The sequence below is a fragment of the Saimiri boliviensis genome, chromosome 1 (genome assembly GCF_048565385.1).
Source record: "Saimiri boliviensis isolate mSaiBol1 chromosome 1, mSaiBol1.pri, whole genome shotgun sequence".
Taxonomy (NCBI): domain Eukaryota; kingdom Metazoa; phylum Chordata; class Mammalia; order Primates; family Cebidae; genus Saimiri; species Saimiri boliviensis.
In genome coordinates, this window is record NC_133449.1 from 52,148,214 (window position 1) to 52,169,843 (window position 21,630).

General features: G+C 42.0%; 1 protein-coding gene across 13 annotated transcripts in view; it reads left to right on the plus strand.

Moving 5' to 3' along the window:
- Positions 1–2,738: 2,738 nt before the first annotated feature.
- IMMT (inner membrane mitochondrial protein) overlaps positions 2,739–21,630 on the plus strand; it is a 52,400-nt gene continuing 33,508 nt past the window's right edge. For 5 of the 13 annotated variants that reach the window (XR_012517166.1, XM_039480244.2, XM_039480268.2 and 2 more), the window contains exons 1-3: positions 2,750–2,904; positions 17,945–18,018; positions 19,373–19,562. Coding sequence is in view for 11 of the 13 variants with exons in the window: in XM_039480244.2 (XP_039336178.1) it covers positions 2,860–2,904; positions 17,945–18,018; positions 19,373–19,562 (309 nt within the window). In the remaining 2 variants the exon portion in view is untranslated. Of the gene's footprint in view, positions 2,905–17,944; positions 18,019–19,372; positions 19,563–21,630 lie in introns of all 13 variants that reach the window. The other 8 variants (XM_039480250.2, XM_039480253.2, XM_039480274.2 and 5 more) reach the window with 5 other exon arrangements.

Sequence of the window (21,630 nt, forward strand, 5' to 3'; positions counted from 1 at the left end):
TAAAAGCTCTTTGAATTGGCAGTGGGAATCACTGCACATTTTTTTTTTTAGATGAGGTGAGTGCAGTGCTATGATCATAGCTCACTGCAGCCTAGATCTCTTTGGTTCAAGCAATACTTTCACCTCAGCCTCCTGAATAGCTGGTACTACAGGCACACACCATTACACCTGGCTAATTTTTAATTTTTTTGTAGAGACCTAGCTCTCACTATGTTGCCCAGGCTGGTCTCAACTGTTTGGTCCTGGACTCAAACAATTCTCCCATCTCAGCCTCCCAAAGTGCTGGGATTACAAGCGTGACCTTCCAAGCCTGGCCTCGCTGCACATTTTTTGAACAAGTGAGTGATTTGATTTAAGTTTTATTTTTTAGAGAAAGGGTCTGAGTGCAGTGGCACAATCACTGCAGCCTGGAATTCTTGGGTTAAAGCAATCCTACTACTCAGCCTTCCAAGTAGCTGGCACCACAATCATGACCTGCCAATTAATTTTTTTTTTTTTTTTTTTTAATAAAGATGAGGTCTCCCTCTTTTGCCCAGGCAGGTCTCAAACTCCTGGGCTCAAGTTATCCTTCCACCTCAGCCTCCCAAAGTGCTGGGATTATAGGCATGAGCCACCACACCCAGCCCCGATACATTTTTAAAAAATTGAGACCGAGTTTCGCTCTGTCGCCCAGGCTAGAGTGCAGTGGCATGATCTCAGCTCACTGCAACCTCTGCCTCTCTGGTTCAGGCGATTTTCTTGCTTCAGCTTCCCGAGTAGCCGGGATTACAGGCCTGCATCTCCATGACTGGCTAATTTTGTATTTTTAGTAGAGATGGGGTTTCTCCGTGTTGGTCAGGCTGGTCTCAAATTCCTGACTTCGTATTCCACCCGCCTCGGCCTCCCAAAGTGCTAGGATTACAGGTATGAGCCACCCTGATAACATTTTAAAGCAAAAATATTCACAATTTGCATGTGGAGAGTGAGGATTAAGGACTTGGGTTATGAGGGATTGGGAGACTGATTTTGAGGTTTGAGATCTCGAAGCTAGAGAGGTTGGTTCCTAATGATGTTCAGGTGCAAGTTGTGGCTGTGACATACATGACTGAAGCAGGATGAAACTGCTCACTAGCACTGAGAGGTTCAAGGCCAAGGGTGTTAGAAAAGTCACCGGCACCACTGAGCATGACAGCAGTGGGCAAGAGGCAGCAATTCAATTGCTAAAATTACTAAAGAAAACGGGAGACTGCTCTGGAAGCTAAGGGATACATGAAACTGAGTATATGTAATTACTATAGTTCCCTAAAAATCATAGAACATATACAAACATAATCATTTGATTTTAGATAATTTTCAAGTCCATCTCTCCATGCTACAAGTCATCGCACAGTCTACCTCTAGAGAGAATACTATATTGTAATAAATTATCCAGTTAAGACTTGGAATACTTGGCAAACTCAATAGAAAATAGAAAAGTTAGTTTCCACGATATTGCAATAAGATGCTAATAGTATTAATACTAACATATTAATACTGGAGTATACATGGAGTATTAATACCATATTTTAATATTTAACATGTTTTGATTATAGAATCAGTAGAATACTTTCTTTTTAAAAAATTTTTTGGGCCAGGCGCGGTGGTTCACGCCTATAATCCCAGCACTTTGGGAGGCCGAGGCAGGTGGATCATGAGGTCAAGATATCGAGACCATCCTGGCCATGATGAAACCCCATCTCTACTAAAATACAAAAAGTTAGCCAGGTGTTGGGACACGCCTAGTCCCAGCTACTCAGGAGGCTGAGGCAGGGGAATCGCTTGAATCCGGGAGACGGAGGTTGTAGTGAGCTGAGATTGTGCCACTGTACTCCAGTCTGGGGAAAGAGCAAGACTCTGTCTCACTCACACACACACACTATATATATATATGTATATATATATACACACACACACACACATATATGTATATATATAGTTTGTTTGTTTTTGTTTTTCTGTATAGAGACGAGGTCTCACGATGTTGCCCAGGCTGGTTTCGAACTTCTGGGCTCAAGCGATCCTCCCGCCTCGGCCTCCGGAAGTGCTGGGATTACAGGCGTGAGCCACCGCGCCTGGCCTAATGGAATACTTTCAACCGTGCTTCTGCACTGACTTCCCATCTTCCAACCCATCCACAAATTGCAGCCAAAATGATGTTACTAAAATAAAAACTTGGAGAAAGCAGTGTGGTTTAATCTAGAAGGAGCAGAAGCTGTGGAGTCCAAGAACCTGTGTTCTTATCCTTGTTGTGCCACTTGACACGTTCTGCACAAGGGTTCCTACAGTGTTCGTTCACCGTCTCCAGGAATCAGGATGACTCCCTGAAGGGCTGTCAAACGAAACAAACCCGCAAACTGAGACAATTCCATTGTTTACGTAACTTTGGCCAAATCCACTCCTTCCTACGAAATATCCAGCTCACAAAGCCCGCTGAGATGCTTTCTTGCTTTAATTGTTTGAAGAGTCACAGCTGTCCATTGTCCACGTGCGGCTGAAGACTGGATTTCAGAAGGTCCTCCCTGCAGCCGCGTTCACCTAGTAACCCCAGCTTGGGGATAAGGACCTGTAGCCCGAGTGCGACCCGGAAAGTGAATCCGTCCTTGTAGCCTCCTTCGGACCAATCGCCCGGAGCTGGCGTTTCCGCAGCCGGGGCAGAACCCATCCTTTAAGAGCTGCCGAGTCGGGGACCGGAGAGGACCTCGCGCGTGCGCAGTGGAGTCGGCTGCCCTTCCGGTGCGCCGGGCGCGGACGCGGGCACGCACATACGCACGCACGCCTTCACTTACTCGCGCCGCGGCGGCAGCTCCAGCGTTCACCAGTAGCGCCGTCCGCTCCACCGAGATGCTGCGGGCCTGTCAGTTACCGGGCGTGACCGCCGCCGCCCAGGTGAGCACTGGGGCTACCGAGGGCGTGTGAGGAAGCTGACCTAAGACCGTCAGCGGAAAACTGGGGAGTCTTGGACGCTGCCCAGCCTCCAGGACAGAGGCGAGTCTTAGGGCCAACCTTGTTGGGAGAGGCCGGGGCTGGCAGTGAGGCAGCCACCAGGGAGTTCGTCGGAGGGGGATGATTTGAGGTTATTGCCACAGCAGGGTGGGGTGTGGAGAGTAGCGGGAGGCGCGGCTTCGCGGGCGTGCCATCCAATCAGCGCCGCGCTGCCCCCGTCCAGGACCAATCCTGGCTGCTGTCGTCTGGGTCGCCGGTTGGGCGCGCGATAGGTTTCCAGTGCTGAAGGTCGACGGGGGAGAACTACAGTTCCCGGCAGGACGAGCGGAGCCGCGGCTTGTTGCATCCTTAATCAGGAGGTTCGTGGACTTCGAGAGAGAGAGTCCACATTTTAAGGGTCAAGCTTGTAATTATCTGGAAGGGACTGTCTTTTCGCAGCTGAGAACACCTCTGAACCCACTATTAATTCAAACAAAAGCGAAAGATTTTCCTTTGTGGAGCTGAAACTCCTGGTAAGGAAAGACAGGAGTCATGACCTTGTGGCTCATTTCTAAGATTAGGACAAGGATCTGTGTCTCCAGGCGCTAGGACTAGTTTGACGTTCAAGGAGCCAAAACACCCAGTTACTTTTAGTTTTGCGTAGTTACCAAAGTTACTTTCTAAAATTGAAAATAAACCTGTTTGTATTGCTCATGATTTTCAGAAAGTTCGTATTTTGGCAAAATGTTGTAGATAGTAAAACAAGTAATGTGACTCAAGCAGTAATTGAACAGAATCTCTAGGAATAGTGAGTTAGAGATCATAAAAGTCAAGCTTTGTTTTTTCAAGTTCGCTTCTCTTTCTATTTGCTTCTAGGGTAACAGAAGCAGCCCCTTCCATAGGAAAGTGGAATGAACCTATGTTAGACTTCTATTGCTACGTAACAAATAACACAAATTTTGCAGCTTAAAACAACACCCATGAATGACTCCTGTAGTTTCTAGGAGTCTGGGCATGGATGATCTGGGTTCTCTGCTCAGGGTCACACAGGGCTGCAAAGTGTTAGCCATGCTGTAGTTACCTTTTGGAGATCAGGGTCCTCTTCCAGGCTCATGCAGTCTGTTGGCAGAATTCAATCCCTTGCAGTTACAGGACTGAAGTCCCTCTTTCCTTGCTGCCTCTTGCAGCCACTGCACCCAGCTTCTACAGCAAGGTCTCCAGAGGCCATTGGTACCATGGATGTTTGCTTTCGTGCAAGCTACCAGGAGCTTGTCTCTCTGACTTCCAAATTTCTTTTACTTCTGTCTTTCCTCTCTAGACCCAGATTTAAAAGGCTTATGTGATTAGACTAAACCCACCTGAATGACCTCCTTTTCATTTAATTCAGTCAGCTTTTTGGGATCCCATTTGGGGAATAAGAAAACTAATTAAAACTTGTTAATAAAAAATGTGCCCTTTTATAGCTCTAAGTCAAGATGTCTAAGCTTCCTGAACTTGCTATCTTATCAACTCTCAGAACTTTAATCCCCAAGCAGATGACTCTGTAACCTCATCGTACTTGATTTTGTCAACGTATCCAGAATATTCCACTTGCCAGGATCCTTTCCACTTTATTAAACGCCATCACCTTTTTTTTTTTTTTTTTTTTTTTTAATACAGAGTCTCACTTTGTCACCCAGGCTCAAGTGCAGTGGGATGATCATGGCTCACTGCAGCCTTGACCTCCCGCGTGCAAGGGATCCTCTTACCTCAGCCTCCTGAGCAGCTGGAACCACAGGCATGTGCCACCATCCCTGGCTAATTTTTTAAAAAATTTTTGTAGAGACGGGGTCTCTCTGTGTTGCCCAAGCTGGTCTCAAACTCCTTGGCTCAAGTGATCCTCCCACTTCTGCCTCCTAAAATGGCTGGGATTATAGTTATGAGCCACTGTGCCCAGCAACCCCATCTTAAATGTCTTATTGCTTTTACGGTTTCATCCTAGCATCCATTGTTTAGGAGGGAATAGTAAAACCGGTAAGACATTTAGTTAGTAAAAGGCAAACATGATGTCATGCCCTTTAGAGACATCCCATCACATTCAGAATAAAATCTAAACTGTCTGCCGTGGGCCCCTGATCTGACTCTTCTCATATTTCATTTTTCTACTGCCTCACTCAGATTCTCCTGGTAATCTCCAGCATGTACCTCACTCCCTTTTCATTAGGTGTTTCTTTTGCCCTGGCCTCTACTCACACATGTTTGCAGCTTATTACCTTCAGTTATTTTCTCATATGTCACCTTCCCTTCAGAGAGGGCATCCTGATCCAGAATAGTGTTCTGACTACTCTCGCCTTCCCTGCATCACTGTATTTTTATCCCATCCTACTTTATTATGCTTTGTAGCTCCTAGCACTACCTGATGTTAGAATGTGCATTTATTGCACAGTTTCACCTTTAAAATGTAAACTCCGCAATGGAACTGTGTCCATATAGTTTACTGCTATATTTCCAGTACTAACAATAGTCCCTGGCTCTGAGTAGATGCTTAGTGAATGTTTATGACATATATAAATGAATGAATGAATGTAATGTGTGCATTAATTTTTTTTTTTTTTTTTTTTTTTGAGACGGAGTCTCGCCCTGTTGCCAGACTGGGATGCAGTGGTGTGATCTTGGCTTGCTGCAACCTCTGCCTCCTGGGTTCAAGTGATTCTCCTGCCTCAGCCTCCTAAGTAGCCACCACACCCAGCTAATTTTTGTATTTTTAGTAGAGACAGGGTTTCGCCATGTTGGCCAGGATGACCTCTATCTCTTGACATCTTGATCCACCCACCTCGGCTTCCCAAAGTGCTGGGATTACAGGCATGAGCCACTGCGCCCGGCTTTTTTTTTTTTAATTAAAGTTTTTTAGACATGGGGTCTCACTATGTTTCCCAGGCTGGTCTTCAACTCTTAGGCTGAAGTGATATGCCCGCCTCGGCCTCCCAGCTAGTGTTTTGGACTTTTAGTAGAGATGGGGTCTCGCTCATCTCAAACTTCTGGGCTCAAACGATCCCCCCACCTTGTCTTCCCAGAAGTGCTGGGATTACAGGAATGAGCCATGGTGCCCAGCCTAGGAAGATTTGTTATAAGGACTCCACTCATGCAGTTATAGAGGCTGGCAAGTCCAGAATCTGCTGTGTGGGTTGGCAGGCTGGAGACCTAGGAGAGCCAGTATTGCAATTTCAGTCCAATGGGCAGCAGCCTGGAGACCCAGGAGAGTAGATGGTACAGTTTCAGTCTGGAGGCAGTCTGCTAGAGAACTGCCTCTTGGATTTTGTTGTGTTTGAGCCTTAAACTGAGTGATTGAAGCCCACCTATGTTACGGGGGCAATTTATTTTTATTTTTATTTTTTTTTGTGAGACAGAGTCTCGCTTTGTCACCTAGGCTGGAATGCATTGATGCAATCTCAGCTCACTGCAACGTCCATCTACCAGGCTCAAGCCGTCCTCTCACCTCAGCATCCTGAGTAGCTGGGACTACAGGCATGCACCACCACACCCAACTAATTTTTGTATTTTTTTTTTTTTTTGTAGAGATAGGGTTTCGAGTATTACCCAGGCTGGTCTCAAACTCCTGGGCTGAAGCAAGCCACCTGCCTTTGCCTCCCAAAGTGCTGGGATTATAGGAATGAGCCACCATATCTGGCCACTAGTTTACCAATTCAACTGTTAATCTCATCCAAAAACACGATTCAAGTTGACATATAAAATGAACCATCACAGATAGTATCTTCCTTATTTTTATGTTTGGGCTTATTTTCATGTTGGGGCTCATCATCCTTAGATTCCTTAGATGTCAGTATTCAGTAAATGTGCTTTAGAACTCTGGTCCCTCCTGTTTTGTTTTCTTTTTTTCCTCAGACCTAGCACCATCTTTCTTCTCTTAGTCCCAGTATTGCATCACCAGGCCCAACCTTTTTGTTTTTTTTTTTGTTTTTTTGAGACGGAATTTCACTCTTGTTACCCAGGCTGGAGTGCAATGGCGCGATCTCGGCTCACCGCAACCTCCGCCTCCTGGGTTCAGGCAATTCTCCTGCCTCAGCCTCCTGAGTAGCTGGGATTACAGGCATGCGCTGCCATGCCCAGCTAATTTTTTGTATTTTTAGTAGAGATGGTGTTTCACCATGTTGACCAAGATGGTCTCGATCTCTTGACCTCGTGATCCACCTGCCTCGGCCTCCCAAAGTGCTGGGATTACAGGCTTGAGCCACCGCGCCTGGCCAGGCCCAACCTTTTTGAAGTGGTCATTGAGTTTGGAAGACATGGGCTTTCCATCTAGACTAGCTTGCTGTCAAACTACAAACCTGGAAGTAGTCATTTACATATGGAGTAGTCTTTCCTGCTTATAACTTGAAACAAGAAGAAGAAATACTCTTCTTGAGGATCAACCAACCCAGCTTACTTAAGACCAATTTTGATAACCCAGCTAGTTTAGGATTGAACTTGTTTGTGGACATGAGCTATTGTCTAGAATTCTTTCTTTCTTTCTTTTTTTTTTTTGAGACGGAGTTTCACCCTTGTTACCCAGGCTGGAGTGCAATGGCGCGATCTCGGCTCACCGCAACCTCCGCCTCCTGGGTTCAGGCAATTCTCCTGCCTCAGCCTCCTGAGGAGCTGGGATTACAGGCACGCGCCACCATGCCCAGCTAATTTTTTGCACTTTTAGTAGAGACGGGGTTTCACCATGTTGACCAGGATGGTCTCGATCTCTTGACCTCGTGATCCACCCGCCTCGGCCTCCCAAAGTACTGGGATTACAGGCTTGAGCCACCGCGCCCGGCACTAGAATTCTTTCTTTCTGTTAGGATTATGAAACATTTTGTTCCTCAGTGATAGAGACAGGCAGCTTACAATGTGTGCTAGAAAGTAGTTTAGTAGATCATGCAGCCAACTGTTTGCTTCTACCCATGCTAAAATCCTCATCATTATTCCTTTTTTTGGTATCTCTAGACCAGTAGCTTTCAAGCTGTTTTGAAATACATCTTATGCCATAACTTACTACACCCAAGTGATAACATATAAAATGTATTCACATATATGCAGGGAAAACTAAAGTATCAAGTTCCCACTTTTGCCATACTGATAACTGTCTGCCATTTCTTTTTGTTTTTTTTTTTTTTTGAGACAGAGTTTTGCTTTTGTTGCCCAGGCTGGAGTCCAATGGCACGATTTGGCTCACCACACTCTGCCTCCTGGGTTCAAGCCATTCTCCTGCCACAGCCTCCTGAGTAGCTGGGATTACAGGCGCCTGCCACCATGCCCAGCTAATTTTTGTGTTTTTAGTAGAGACGGGGATTTCACCATGTTGGTCAGGCTGGTCTCGAATTCCTCACCTCATGATCCGCCCACGTTGGCCTCCTGTAGTGTTGGAATTACAGGCGTAAGCCACTGCACCCGGCACTATCTGTCATTTCTATACTAAAGAACACTTTTTCTCCTAGAATAGAATATGTTTACACTGAAATATAATGCTGTTTCAATGCCAAACTTGCTGGATATTTTGGCAGGATATACTTTTTAACCTTAATGCATGATTCTTAGAAACTTTTAACAGTAGAAAAAGTTAATTTGTTCCATATCAATCTATATTTCAAATGTAGAACTGCCCATTAACTTATGGGTGCCTTTTTTGTTTGTGTGGGCGGAGTCCTTATGACAAAATCCACCAAAACGTTATCAGTTGACCGCAAGCAGTCTATTTTATTATATCTTCACTTTAGTTTGGTAGAGCTAAGAAATAAATGATCTGTTTAAGAACATTACGGCCAGTCGTGGTGGTCATGCCTGTAATCCCAGCACTTTGGGAGGCCGAGGTGGGCGGATCATGAGGACAAGAGATGACCATCCTGGCCAACATGGTGAAACCCTGTCTCTACTAAAAATACAAAAATTAGCTGGGCATGGTGGCATGCACCTGTAGTCCCAGCTACTTGGGAAGCTGAGGCAGGAGAATCATTGCTTGAACCCAGGAGGCAGAGGTTGCAGTGAGCTGAGAGCATGCCACTGTACTTCAGCCTGGCAACAGAGGGAGACTCTGTCTCAAAAAAAAAAAAAAAAAAAAGAAAAATTGTTTTCTATGATCTATGTTAGAGGAAGAAGGAAAAAAAAAAAAAGAACATTACGTGGGACGGATCACTTAAGTCAGGAGTTCAAGACCAGCCTGGCCAATGTGGTGAAACCATGTCTGTATTAAAAATACAAAAATTAGCCTAGTGTGGTGGCGGACACCTCTAATCCCGGCTACTCAGGAGGCTGAGGCAGGAGAACCATTTGAACCTGGCAGGCAGAGGTTGCAGTAAGCTGAGATTGCACCATTGCACTCCAGCCTGGGTGTTGCAGCAAGACTCCATCACAAAAAAGAACATTACATGGAAGTTGTATGTTTCCTTTTTTTTTTTTTTTAATACCATGTTTCTGCAGGTTAGAAGCAGCAAGGCTAACCTTATTATATTTATATGGCTAGACGGATTGTTTTGAAACAGTGTTGTCCTTTCTATGTCGTATGTCCTTATTAATAAAAAAGAATTCCAGGACAAAAAAGTAGCCAATATTTTGTGTATTGATGGGTTATATTAATAGTTAGCTTAGTACTTAAGAAAGAGAGCCCTGGAGACAGACTTTATGTTTGGCAGTGGTTTCTTAGCTATAACACCAAAAGCACAAGCAACAAAAGAAACTAAAGATAACTTGGACTTCATTACAATTTTAAAGTTTTGTGCATCAAAGAGATACTTGAGAGTAAAAAGAGTGAAAGTATTCTAATAGATACTAGATATTTTGAGTACTAGACCCTCATTATATCTGATGAGTTATTCCTTTTTAGGTAAGGAACTCCTGCAACTCAGTAACAAAAAAGACAACCCAAGTGAAAAATAGGCAAAGGGCCCAGGCTCTGTGGCTCATGCCTGTCATCCCAGCACTTTGGGAGGCTGAGGCAGGCGGACTGCTTGAGTACAGGAATTCGAGACTAGCCTGGACAACATGGCAAAACGTTGTCTCTGCAAAAAATACAAACATAAACTGAGTGTGGTGGCATGCACCTGTAGTCTCAGCTACTTGGGGGGCTGAGAGGTGGGAGGATTGTTTGAGCTTGTGAGGTTGAAGCCTCAGTGAACCATGATGGTGCCATGGCCCTCCAGCCTGGGTGACAAGAGTGAGACCCTGTCTCCAAATATATACATATATATGTGTGTGTGTATATTTATGTACATATATATATGTGCAAAGGATTTGAATAGCCATTCATCCAAAGCAGATATACAGATGGCCAGGAAGCACTTGGAAAGATGCTCAACATTGTTTGACACTAGGGAAATGCAAATTAAAACCGTGAGATAATCACTTCACACACACTAAGAGGGTTATAATAAAAATGGAAAATAACAAATTAGCCAGGCATGGTGGTCAACGCCTATAATCCCAGCTACTTGGGAGGCTGAGGCAGGAAAATTGCTTGAACCTGGGAGGTTGAGGTTGGAGTGAACTGAGATTGTACCATTGCACTCTAACCTGGGTGACAAGAACAAAATTCTGTCTCAAAAACAAAACAAAAATGGAAAATAACAGATGTTGGTGAAGGTATAGAGAAATTGGAACCCTCATACATCGCTAGTGAAAATGTAAAATGGTGCAGCTGGTATGAAAAAATAGTTTAGTGGTGTCTCAGTAATTTAAACATAGAATTACCATATGACCCTGAAGTTCCCCACCAAAAGAATAAAAAAACAGCTGTTTAAACAAAAACTTTTAGATTAATATTCACAGCAGCATTATTCACAATAGCCAAAAGGTAAGGTTAGATTAATAGTCATAGTAACATTATTCACAATAGCCAAAAGGTGAGGCATCCCAAATGTCCATTAACTGATGACTGGATAAACAAAATATAGTGTGTGTGTGTGTGTGTGTGTGTGTGTGTGTATATATATAATTATATATATAATAAAATACTTGATTCAGCTATAAAAGGGAATGAAGTATGTGCTATATATATGATACATGTTACAATGTGGATGAATCATGAAAACATACTAAGTGAAAGAAGCTGGGCAAAAAGATGTACATTGTGTGATTCCATTTATACAAAATATCTCAAATAGTCAAATTCATAAAAACAGAAAGTACATGGTGGTTGCCAGGGGCTAGGGAGAGAGGAAAATGGGGGGTGACTGCTTAATGGGTATAGGATTTCCTATTGGGGTGATGAAAATGTTCTAAGATTAGATGGTGGTGATGGGGTTTTTGTTAGTATTTTGTTTTTTTCAAGACAGAGTCTGGTTCTGTTGTCCAGGCTGGAGTACAGTGGTACAATCTCAGCTCACTGCAACCTCCTTCAAGCGATTCTCCTGCCTCAGCCTCCTGAATAGCTGGGATTACAGGCATGTGCCACCATGCCTGGCTAATTTTCATATTTTTAGTAGATGTGGGGTTTCACCATGTTGGTCATCATGGTTTCAAACCCCTGACATTGTGATCCACCCGCCTCAGCCTCCCAAAGTGCTGGGATTACAGGTTAAGCCATTGCGCTCAGCTGTGGTGATGGTGGTTGTACAGCATTGTGGATGTACTAAAATACCACAGAATTGTACATTTTAAAATGGTGAGTTGTTTTTTTTTTAGAGAATTTTGTCACATGCAGGAAAAAAACACCTGCCACCAGATTTTTGCAGGTGGCCTGAAGTATAAAGGCAGAGCTAAATACATGCATGCACACCCTATACTTGAAGAGGCTTCCATGGGCCCAAGATAGGAAAATTTGAGCAAAAAGACAGTAGTTGCAAATGGTTGAAATCCATCAAAAGTGTTTAAATCCATGAATTAAGATCTGTTCTGTTGAGTTATAACTGCATAACAAGCCACCTTGAGCTTGCGGTATTTATTGCCTTACTCAGTTCTGGAAATTTTTTGCTCAGAGACCCTCATGAAGTTGCAGTTAGATAGTTAGTAGGTTGACAGTCTACCCCAAGTCTTCCTTACTGTCGTGTGTGGCAGCGAATACTGGCTGCAACTGATACCTGACCAGAGTCTGTTGGCTGGATCATCCATCTCTGGCATCTTTTAAGTGTCTGGACTTCCATATACTTTGGTGGCTGGGTTCCAAAAGCAACAGTGACAAGACACAGAGCCAGATAGAAGCTGTATCCTTTTTATGTCTTACTCTCAGAAGTTACAGAGCATCACTTTTACTGCCCTTTATTAGTGAAATTAGTAACAAAGGCCTGCCCTTGTTTAAGGGAAGTGTACATAAAACTTATTGTTGGGAGAGGGGCACGTTTCTGGAAGAGCATATGGCACAGGAAGTATTGTTGCAGTCAATTTTGGATATTATCCTCAGCCTTCTGGACACAAATGACATCTCTCCCACATGCAAATACACTCATAACCTTCTTCAAGACCTTCCAAAGTCTAATGCCATCAAAGCATCATCATTAGGACCAAGATCTTGTCATCTAAATCAGATCCTACTATGGATAAGGTATCTGGATGTGGTCCCTAGGATATAGCTTCATAAACACTTTTCTTTGTGATCTAAAGACCTGTAAACTAAAGAGACAAATTATCTGCTCCCCATATATTCAGCATATGGTGGTATGACAGGAACAGGATAATCACTCTGGACACTCTTATTCAAAGAGGCAGAAACTAAGAGGCACACAGCAGTCACCATTCGATAACAAGTGTAAAATTCAGCTGGGCCTATGTTTTAATTCCTTGATTAGAGCTCAGTTCTACTGCTTGGGAATGATTCTCCTCAGCTCTGGGTTCTACCCTTTGGGCTCCTGGTTCTACACTTGAATTATTCTTTCGTTTCCAGAATATATAGGCTGTTTGCAGATGAATTGTTTCCAAAGCCTACTTCCTGTCTGTAGAAGTTTAAGAGTCTAAAAGCTTCTTTTCATTTTGGCCTCTTTTTTATATAAGCCAGCATGTTTTTTATTAAAACAACTCTAAAAAACTTTTTGGGTTTCCTTTGAATCTTAATGCAGTTTTCTTCATTAGACAAGCCATACCCACACATCTCATCAAGAGAAGCCCTTCTCCATTTTGGGCTTCCTGTGAAGCTGCTGTGGGATAACATCCTTAATGTTTTGAATAGCCTTGTTGTTCTAATAGAATCTGGGAAACACATCCTTAAGATTCTTAGAGGGCCTTTTCTCAAGGTAAAAGGACTCTGAGGGGCACCTCCTTGGATCTTTCTGAAATCTCAAAGGATCTTTTGGTCACACACTGGATTTCCTCTTTGGCTTGAAGCCCTTCTCTGTATGAGAATCTATTTGAAAACGAGAAACAGTTTTATTTTTGAACCCACCAAATCCTGGCTCTTTTATGTTTCCTTTAATTTTGCTTGAAACCTCAACACATTTTTGTTTTGTTTCTTAAAGCTCATCTCTGTCTTTATACTCAGCTAAAAGAAAACAGCACTTTTGAACACTCCACTTGGAACTCTTTAATCAAGTACATCAGTTCATTAGGTGTAGCTATAGCTATGCTTAATTTTCTATTTTCCATGTCCGTCTTACAGATGACAATTTTGATAAACAACTGTCACTACATAACAAGAATATCTTTTCCTCCAGATTCCAAAAACTTATTTTTGTTTTGTTTTGTTTTGCTTTTCTTTAAGCCCTCACCCACAGGCTCTGTGAAGGCCATTAGGCTACTGCTAACAATTTCTTCAAGACTCTTCCAGCTTCTGCCACCCCCAACACCAGTCCCAAAGTCATGACCTCATGTTTATGTTTTGTTTTGTGGTGGCACGCCTCTTCTAGGTACAAACATATGTTTGGTTATCTAGCTGTGTAACAGACCACCCTAAACTTAGTGGTATTAAATAGCAACAAGATTATAATTATTTATTCTCTTATATTAATAATAAAGTAACATGTATTCATATATAAATTTTTTTTTAAGCCAGCCAAATTTAGCAGTGGGGGGTTGTATACCAACTTTAGTGACATTAATGTTAATAAGTTCTGATAACCCACTACCATCAGACCAGCCTCATATATAAATTAAGTAAAAATTACCCAGTGCTTTGAGAGGCCAAGGTAGGAGGATTGTTTGAGTCCAGGAGTTCAGAACCAGCCTGGGTAACATAGCAGACCTTGCTCTATAAAAAACAAGAACAAAAAAATTAGCTGAGTATAGTGGGCATCTGCCTGTAGTCCCAGCTACTCAGGGGTCTGAGGCTAGAGGACCACTTGAGCCCAGCAGTTTGAGGTTACAGTGAGCTATGATCATGTCACTGCATTCCAACCTTGGTAACAGAGGGAGACCCAGTCTCTTAAAAAAATTATTTATATGCTTGAAACACCATATTTCTATATTTTCATCCCTCAGATTGTCAGTGCTTAAAAAAAAAAATAAAACCTTGGTACAATACAGTGTGTTGGAGAAGATATGGGAAAACATACTTTGGTATTACTAGAGGGCAGTTTGGCTAATTTGGCGGTATTAATCAACATGGCAAATTTTACTTTTAAGAATAGACCCAAAATTGTGTATACAGTGTTACTCAGGTAGCTTTATTTATTATAACAAAAATTTAGAAAAACCTCAGTGTCCATCAATAGGGGCTGGTTAACAAACATTAAGTAACAATGGAATACCAAATCACTGTAAGATCCCTTGAGAAGCTTTTCATGTACTGATATACAGTGATTTAAAGTATATATCCTTGAATAAAGTTTAGTAGAGAACTACATCTATATTATGGTACCATTTGTGTAAAGGTGGGGAAGGTCAGGAGAATATGCACATTTGAATAAATATACATAGAATGTCTCTGGATAAAAAACTGACAGTATCAGTTGCCTATGGAAAGAATAAGGGGGCTGGGGAAAGAAATATGAGGGAGATTTCACTCTATGCATGTTTAAACCTTTTAAATTATTTAAAACCTCAGATTTTAAATTTGTTTAATATTAGAAAGTTTTAACTTATATTCAAAATACATTCTGTCAAAGAGAGAATGGAAAGTCAAACAAAAGCGGAAGGTAGATAAAGAAACATTTAAAAATACTGATGCTGGGCATGGTTGCTCATGCCTATAATTGCAACACTTTGGGAGGTCAAGACAGGAGGATAGGTTGAGGCCAGGTGTTTAAGAGCAGCCTGGTCAACATAGCAAGGCTCGGTCTCTACAAACAAAAAAAAAATATTATTTAAAGAGAAACTACAGTTGGGCGCGGTGGCTCATGCCTATAATCCCAGCACTTTGGGAGGTCCGAGGCAGTGGATCATGAGGTCAGGAGTTCAAGACCAGCCTGGCCAAGATGTTGAAACCCTGCCTCTACTAAAAATACAAAAATTAGCTGGGTGTGGTGGCATGTGCCTGTAATCCTGGCTACTCAGGAGGCTAAGGCAAGAGAATCGCTTGAACCTGGGAGGCAGAGGTTGCAGTGAGCTGCGATCGCACCATTGTACTCCAGCATGGGTGACAGAATGAGACTCTGTCTCAAAGAAAAGAAAAGAAAAGAAAAAAACGGATATGAATTTGGGTAGTCTCAACTCTAGGGCTGAATTTGTCCCTGATTGCCTGGAGTCAGTTATTCATTATGCTTGCTGCTTGATACTCCAGTTAGCTAATTATGTTAGCAGTGCCTTAACTTTTGACCTGAATATGTATTTGTACCTAGACAGATAAAAAAATGCAACCTTAAATAAAACACAACTTCAGTGTTCTTAATATTTTCTCTCTGAGTCACAAAAATGGAGTTGTTGACTTATAAAAATAGATGCATTTCTTTTTACAATTTCATACTACCTGCTTTACAGAATAGAAAGAAAACACCCCTTTCTATTAAAAATGGTTCAAAAGTTTTGGGATTTCTACAGGTGGGTAATAATTGAAATACTGGATTTTTTTTCTGGTTTGTTTTTGTTTTGTAGGGGTGGGGACAGGGTCTTATTCTATTGCCAAGGCTGGAGTGCAGTGGTGCAATCTTGGCTCACTGCAACCTTCACCTCCTGGGCTTAAGTGATTATTGTGCCTCAACCTCCCAAGTAGGTGGGGCTACAGGCATATGCCACCAAACCCATCTAATTTTTGTATTGTTAGTAGAGATGTGTATATTTTCCTCGAATATGGGAATGGTTGCCTAAACCATGTTGCCCAGGCTGGTTTTGACCTCCTGGGCTCAAGCGGTCACCCTCCCCACCACCGGCCTTCCAAAGTGTTGGGATTACAGGCATGAGCCACTGCGCCAATAATTGGAATACTTTTTAATACCAGTTGTATCTGCTTTACGTGTTTTAAAACATCTAGTTTGTTTTTTGTTTTTCAAAATGTATTACTACATTAGTTAGATGTTTACCTCTAAGCTTTGACCAGTAGAGTGTAAGTTATAACTGCAACTCTAAAGTAATTTCATATGTCCTATGACTATGTGATATGTTTTCTTAAAACTATAGATACTTTTTATTTTTGACATGAGTCACCCAGACTGGAGTGCTGTGGCACAGTCTCAGCTCACTGCAACCTCTGCCTCCTGGGTTCAAGTGATTCTCCTGCCTCAGCCTCCTGAGTAGCTGGGATTACAGGTGCCTGCCACCATGCCCAACTAATTTTTGTATTTTTAGTAGAGACGGGGTTTCACCATGTTGGCCAGGCTGGTCTCGAATTCCTGACCTCATGATCCGCCAGCCTCAGCCTCCCAAAGTCCTGGGATTATAGGCGTGAGCTACTACGCCTGGCCAAAACTATAGATACTTTTAAAATGAAGTTTCTGTTATTCTTGATATTCCTTAAATACAATTTCATTAAAGAACCTAGAGAAAGCACTTTCCCACTTGTTGCAGTTTGATTTTTCTACTTAGTTATTTTAAAAGAAGGTATTTTTATGGATTTGATAAGTGTAAAATTTCAGATTGATAGTATGAATGGTTTTAAGTTTATGACAACTTTCCCCAATAGTATTTAGATGCTTGTTCCTTTGCTTAATTTAGGGAATCCACATGTTAAGAAATATTTAGGTGTGTTTTATTAAAACCAATCACAAAGCATATAGCCCTGATCATTTGTTTTTATGTACGGATAGACTAGTTTTATGGGGACAGGTGTGCCTGAGCATTTACAATGTTAATTAAAATGTTTTTCTCTTTTTTTGAGACGGAGTTTTTTGCACTTGTTACCCAGGCTGGAGTGCAATGGCGCGATCTCGGCTCACCGCAACCTCCCATCTCCTGGGTTCAAGCAATTCTCCTGCCTTAGCCTCCCGAGTAGCTGGGACTACAGGCATGCACCACCATGCCCAGCTAATTTTTGTATTTTTAGTAGAGACGGGGTTTCACCATGTTGACCAGGATGGTCTCGATCTCTTGACCTCGTGATCCACCCGTCTCTGCCTCCCAAAGTGCTGGGATTATAGGCGTGAGCCACTGCGCCCGGCCAATTAAAATGTTTTTCTAAACATGGTTGGCTTTTAGACTAATAATATGCTGAGATAAACCAAAAATCAGCTTTTAAATGAATGCCTCTAGGAGTTGGCCAGCTATGTAATTAGCTTAGAGATGAGAAAACTGATTTTCTAGATAAGTTAGCTGAGATTAGATCTCTTCCTTGACTGTGTATCCTATAATGCCATGCTTTTACCTTAACTTTGTGGGTGATTTTTCAGATGTCTGAACTAAGCTTATAAAGTAAAAATAGATTTTTTTTTGGCCAATTAAGAAAACACGTGGCAAATCCCAGTTGTATTCAAGAAATACTTAGGATACATAACACTTAAAGGTGCTAATTGATCATAGTCTGATAATTTTTAAAAAATACTAAAAGTAATTTTATGTGAGCCTTGAGGTATAAGAAGCATCACTGCTTTTAGGAGTCTATAAATATGGTTCATGATAAATTGACTTCTGGAATAAAGTAATTTTTGGTTTAATGAAGACATTTTTAATAAAAGTATTATTTCTGTATTACCAACCCTAAGGAAGCTTACCAGTTTCCTTTAACTGTATTGGTTGTGATGTTTTCCTTCTTTAGAGTTGTCTCTGTGGGAAGTTTGTTCTCCGTCCATTGCGACCATGCCGCAGATACTCTACTTCAGGCAGCTCTGGGTATGTAGTATGTCTCCCTGTAACCAGGCTTTTTACTGTGTGCTGCTAAGTGGGTATGTGTGTGTTTTCCTTGAATATGGGAATAGCTGCTTAAACCTCTTTTTTTAAAGGGGAACATACGCTGAAGCTTTGCTGTAACATTGTTGGGGTACCTTCTGGAGCATTGTCTGTTTGTAGGTAAAAATTTGTTAATAATGCACCTTTTGGCTCTTCAGTAATCGGATGGTATCCAAGTCAGAGCCTTCTTTGCATGTGCAGTCTTCTGTTCTCTGACAAATAGATTTATATCCAGAACCCAGCATGGTGTGACTTTAACAAGTATTTGTTAGTTCTATTTGGCATTATTTTATTTTATGTATTTTTTTAAGATGAAGTCTCACTCTATTGCCCATGCTGGAGTGCAGTGGTGCCATCTTGGCTCACTGCAGCCTCCACCTCTCAGGTTCAAGCGATTTTTCTGCCTCAGCTTTCCCAGCAGCTGGCACTACAGGTGCCTGCCACCATGCCCAGCTAATTTTTGTATCTTTAGTAGAGACAGGGTTTTAGCATGTGGGCCAGGTTGGTCTCGAACTCTCGACCTCAGGTGATCCTTCTTTGCTGTTTGTATTAAAGATAGTACCAAGCTGTCCAGTGTAGCTCGGCCTCCCAAAGTGCTGGCATTACAGGTGTGAATCACCACACCTGGCTGGTATTTTGTAAAGAGTTTATTGTGTTTATAGAAATGTTTGATTAAGGAAGAGGAGCCTTGAAAGTTAGTGATAGTTCTTGTTTGGATTCAGAGAGAATTTCATTATTGTGAACATGTTGAGTTAAACATTAAAGGGTAGATTCTTAGATATTGTATTTTTAAAAATGTATAGTTATTCATACATTTTATTTATTTGTTTATTTTTGAGACAAGGTCTTGTTCTGTTGCCCCAGGCTGGAGTGCAGTGGCATACATGATCACTGCTCTCTGCAGCCTTGATCTCCCAGGCTTGAGCATTCGTCTTACCTTGGCCTCCTGAGTAGCTGGGGCACGTGCTACTACGCTTGGCTAATGTTTTTTTTTTAAGGGGGGGTGGGGTAGAGTTGGGGTCTTATTATGGTGCCCAGGGTGGTCTTGAACTCCTGGGCTCAAGCAGCCCTTCCGTTAGGCCTCCCAAAATGAATAAATATTATTTTTAGTGGCAACAAGTTAGAAACAAATCAGGAAAAGGTGATGTGCAGATGTGGTAGTAAATTTGGCTGCTATGATCTGAATTAGTAGTAGATAAGTAGAAGCTAGAGGTGTTTGAGATGCTCACATTGGTGTAGGAAAGTAGATGTAGGAGAGCCAAGAAATATAAATCTATTTCCTATTTCTTTCACTTAGGTTGACTACTGGCAAAATTGCTGGAGCCGGCCTTTTGTTTGTTGGCGGAGGTATTGGTGGCACTATCCTATATGCCAAATGGGATTCCCATTTCCGGGAAAGTGTGGAGAAAACCATACCTTACTCAGACAAACTCTTCGAGATGGTTCTTGGTTCCGCAGCTTATAATGTTCCATTGCCAAAGAAATCGGTAAGAGTTTTTAAACAATATTTCAGCTTATCCAATGAAATACTTTAAAAGCAAATTGTTTTCATGTTGAAAATACAGTTGTCTTTTGGTATTCATGGAGGAGTGGTTCAGGACCTCCCATGGATAAAAAATCCCATGGATGCTCAAGCCTCAGATATAAAATGTTACAGCATTTGTATATAATCTATGCACACCTTTCTATATACTTTAAATCATTTCTAGGTTAGATGTTATATCTAATACAATGTAAATGCTATCTAAATTTTAGTTATACTGTGTTATTTAGGGAAAGATGACCAGAAAAAGTCTGTCCATGTTCAATACAGGAGCAGGTTGTTTTTTTTTTTTTTTTTTTGATACAAAGTTTTGCTTTTGTTTCCCAGACTGGAGCGCAGTGGTGTGATCTCAGTTCACCTCAACCTCTGCCTCCTGGGTTCAAGTGATTCTCCTGCCTCAGCCTCCTGAGTAGCTGGAATTATAGGCACTTGCCACCAAACCCATCTATTTTTTTATATTTTTAGTAGAGATGGGGTTTCACCATGTTGGCCAGGCTTATCTCGAACTCCTGACCTCAGGTGATCCACCTGCCTTGGCCTCCCAAAGTGCTGGGATTACAGGTGTGAGCCACTGTGCCTGGACTCAGGTGCAGTTTTTAAAAAAAATATTTTCGATCTGTAGTTGGTTCAATCAATGGATGTAGAACCCACAGATACAGAGAGCCAATGGTATTTTGTGTGTATTCAGTGCAACTTGCTAGATGTATGTATGTTAGTTTTCTTTTTTTTTTTATTTTTTCCTGAGACAGAGTCTTGCTCTGTTGCCCAGGCTGTAGCGCAATAGTGCAGTCTCACTCACTGCAACCTCCACCTCCTGAGTTCAAGTGATTCTCCTGCCTTAGCCTCCCAAGTAGCTGGGATTGCAGGCGTGCGCCACCATACCCAGCTAATTTTTTGTATTTTTAGTAGAGATGGGGTTTCACCTTGTTGGCCAGGCTGGTGTTGAACTTCTGACCTTGTGCTCTGCCTGCCTTGGCCTCCCAAAGTGGTGGGATTATAAGCGTGAGCCACCGCACCTGGCCAGTTTTCTTTAAATTGAACTAATAGTAACTGGTACAGATGGATATTTATTCTTTTGGAGTCCCATAAGTGTTCTCAGTACATACCACATAGAAAATAATTGTGCTGCACACAAGGGTAAACGGAGGGGATATCTTGGGCAGAGGTAACCATGGTTGCCCTGTTGACCAAGGGGGACGTCTATATATGTAATCCCGTACGGTTGCAGATATCAGGCTCTTACTTAGAACACTACAAAAACAAGTGCAGAATGGTCATGACATAGAACCACGTTTTTTTTTTTTTTTTTTTTTTTTTTTTTTGAGATGGAGTTTCATTGTTGTTACCTAGGCTGGAGTGCAATGGCGAGATCTCGGCTCACCACAACTTCCACCTCCTAGGTTCAAGCAGTTCTCCTGCCTCAGCCTCCCGAGTAGCTGGGACTATAGGCATGCACCACCATGCCTAGCAAATTTTTGTATTTTTAGTAGAGGTGGGGTTTCACCATGTTGACCAGAATGATCTCAATATCTTGACCTTGTGATCCACTCCACTTGGCCTCCCAAAGTGCTGGGATTATAGGCATGAGCCACCGCGCCTGGCCAGAACCACATGTTATGGTTAGTAATGGCTTCTTTTAGACTGTAGTACAGAGTCACAGAATTTTCAGCTAGATACAAATTAGTTGACAGGATATCTTCTATTATTCCTGTAACTTTGTGTATATTTTTTTAATCACCAGACTTAAAAAATGTTTTTAAACTCTAATTTTAAATGTTTTCTTCATTCACATACAACTTCTTGTAAAAAAAACTTCTGTGAAAAAGCTTGGATTTTTGACCCGTTGGTATTGAATATTTCTTTATGCTATGAGGCTGGACATGGCTGATCAGTTTATTGTTAGAAACCGGGTGGATTTACCATCCAGCATCTAGCATGATCTAGAGACCAATCCTATAGCAAAGTTAACATTTGGAAAAACAAATATCATCAATGCTTTTTCAAAATGTTTT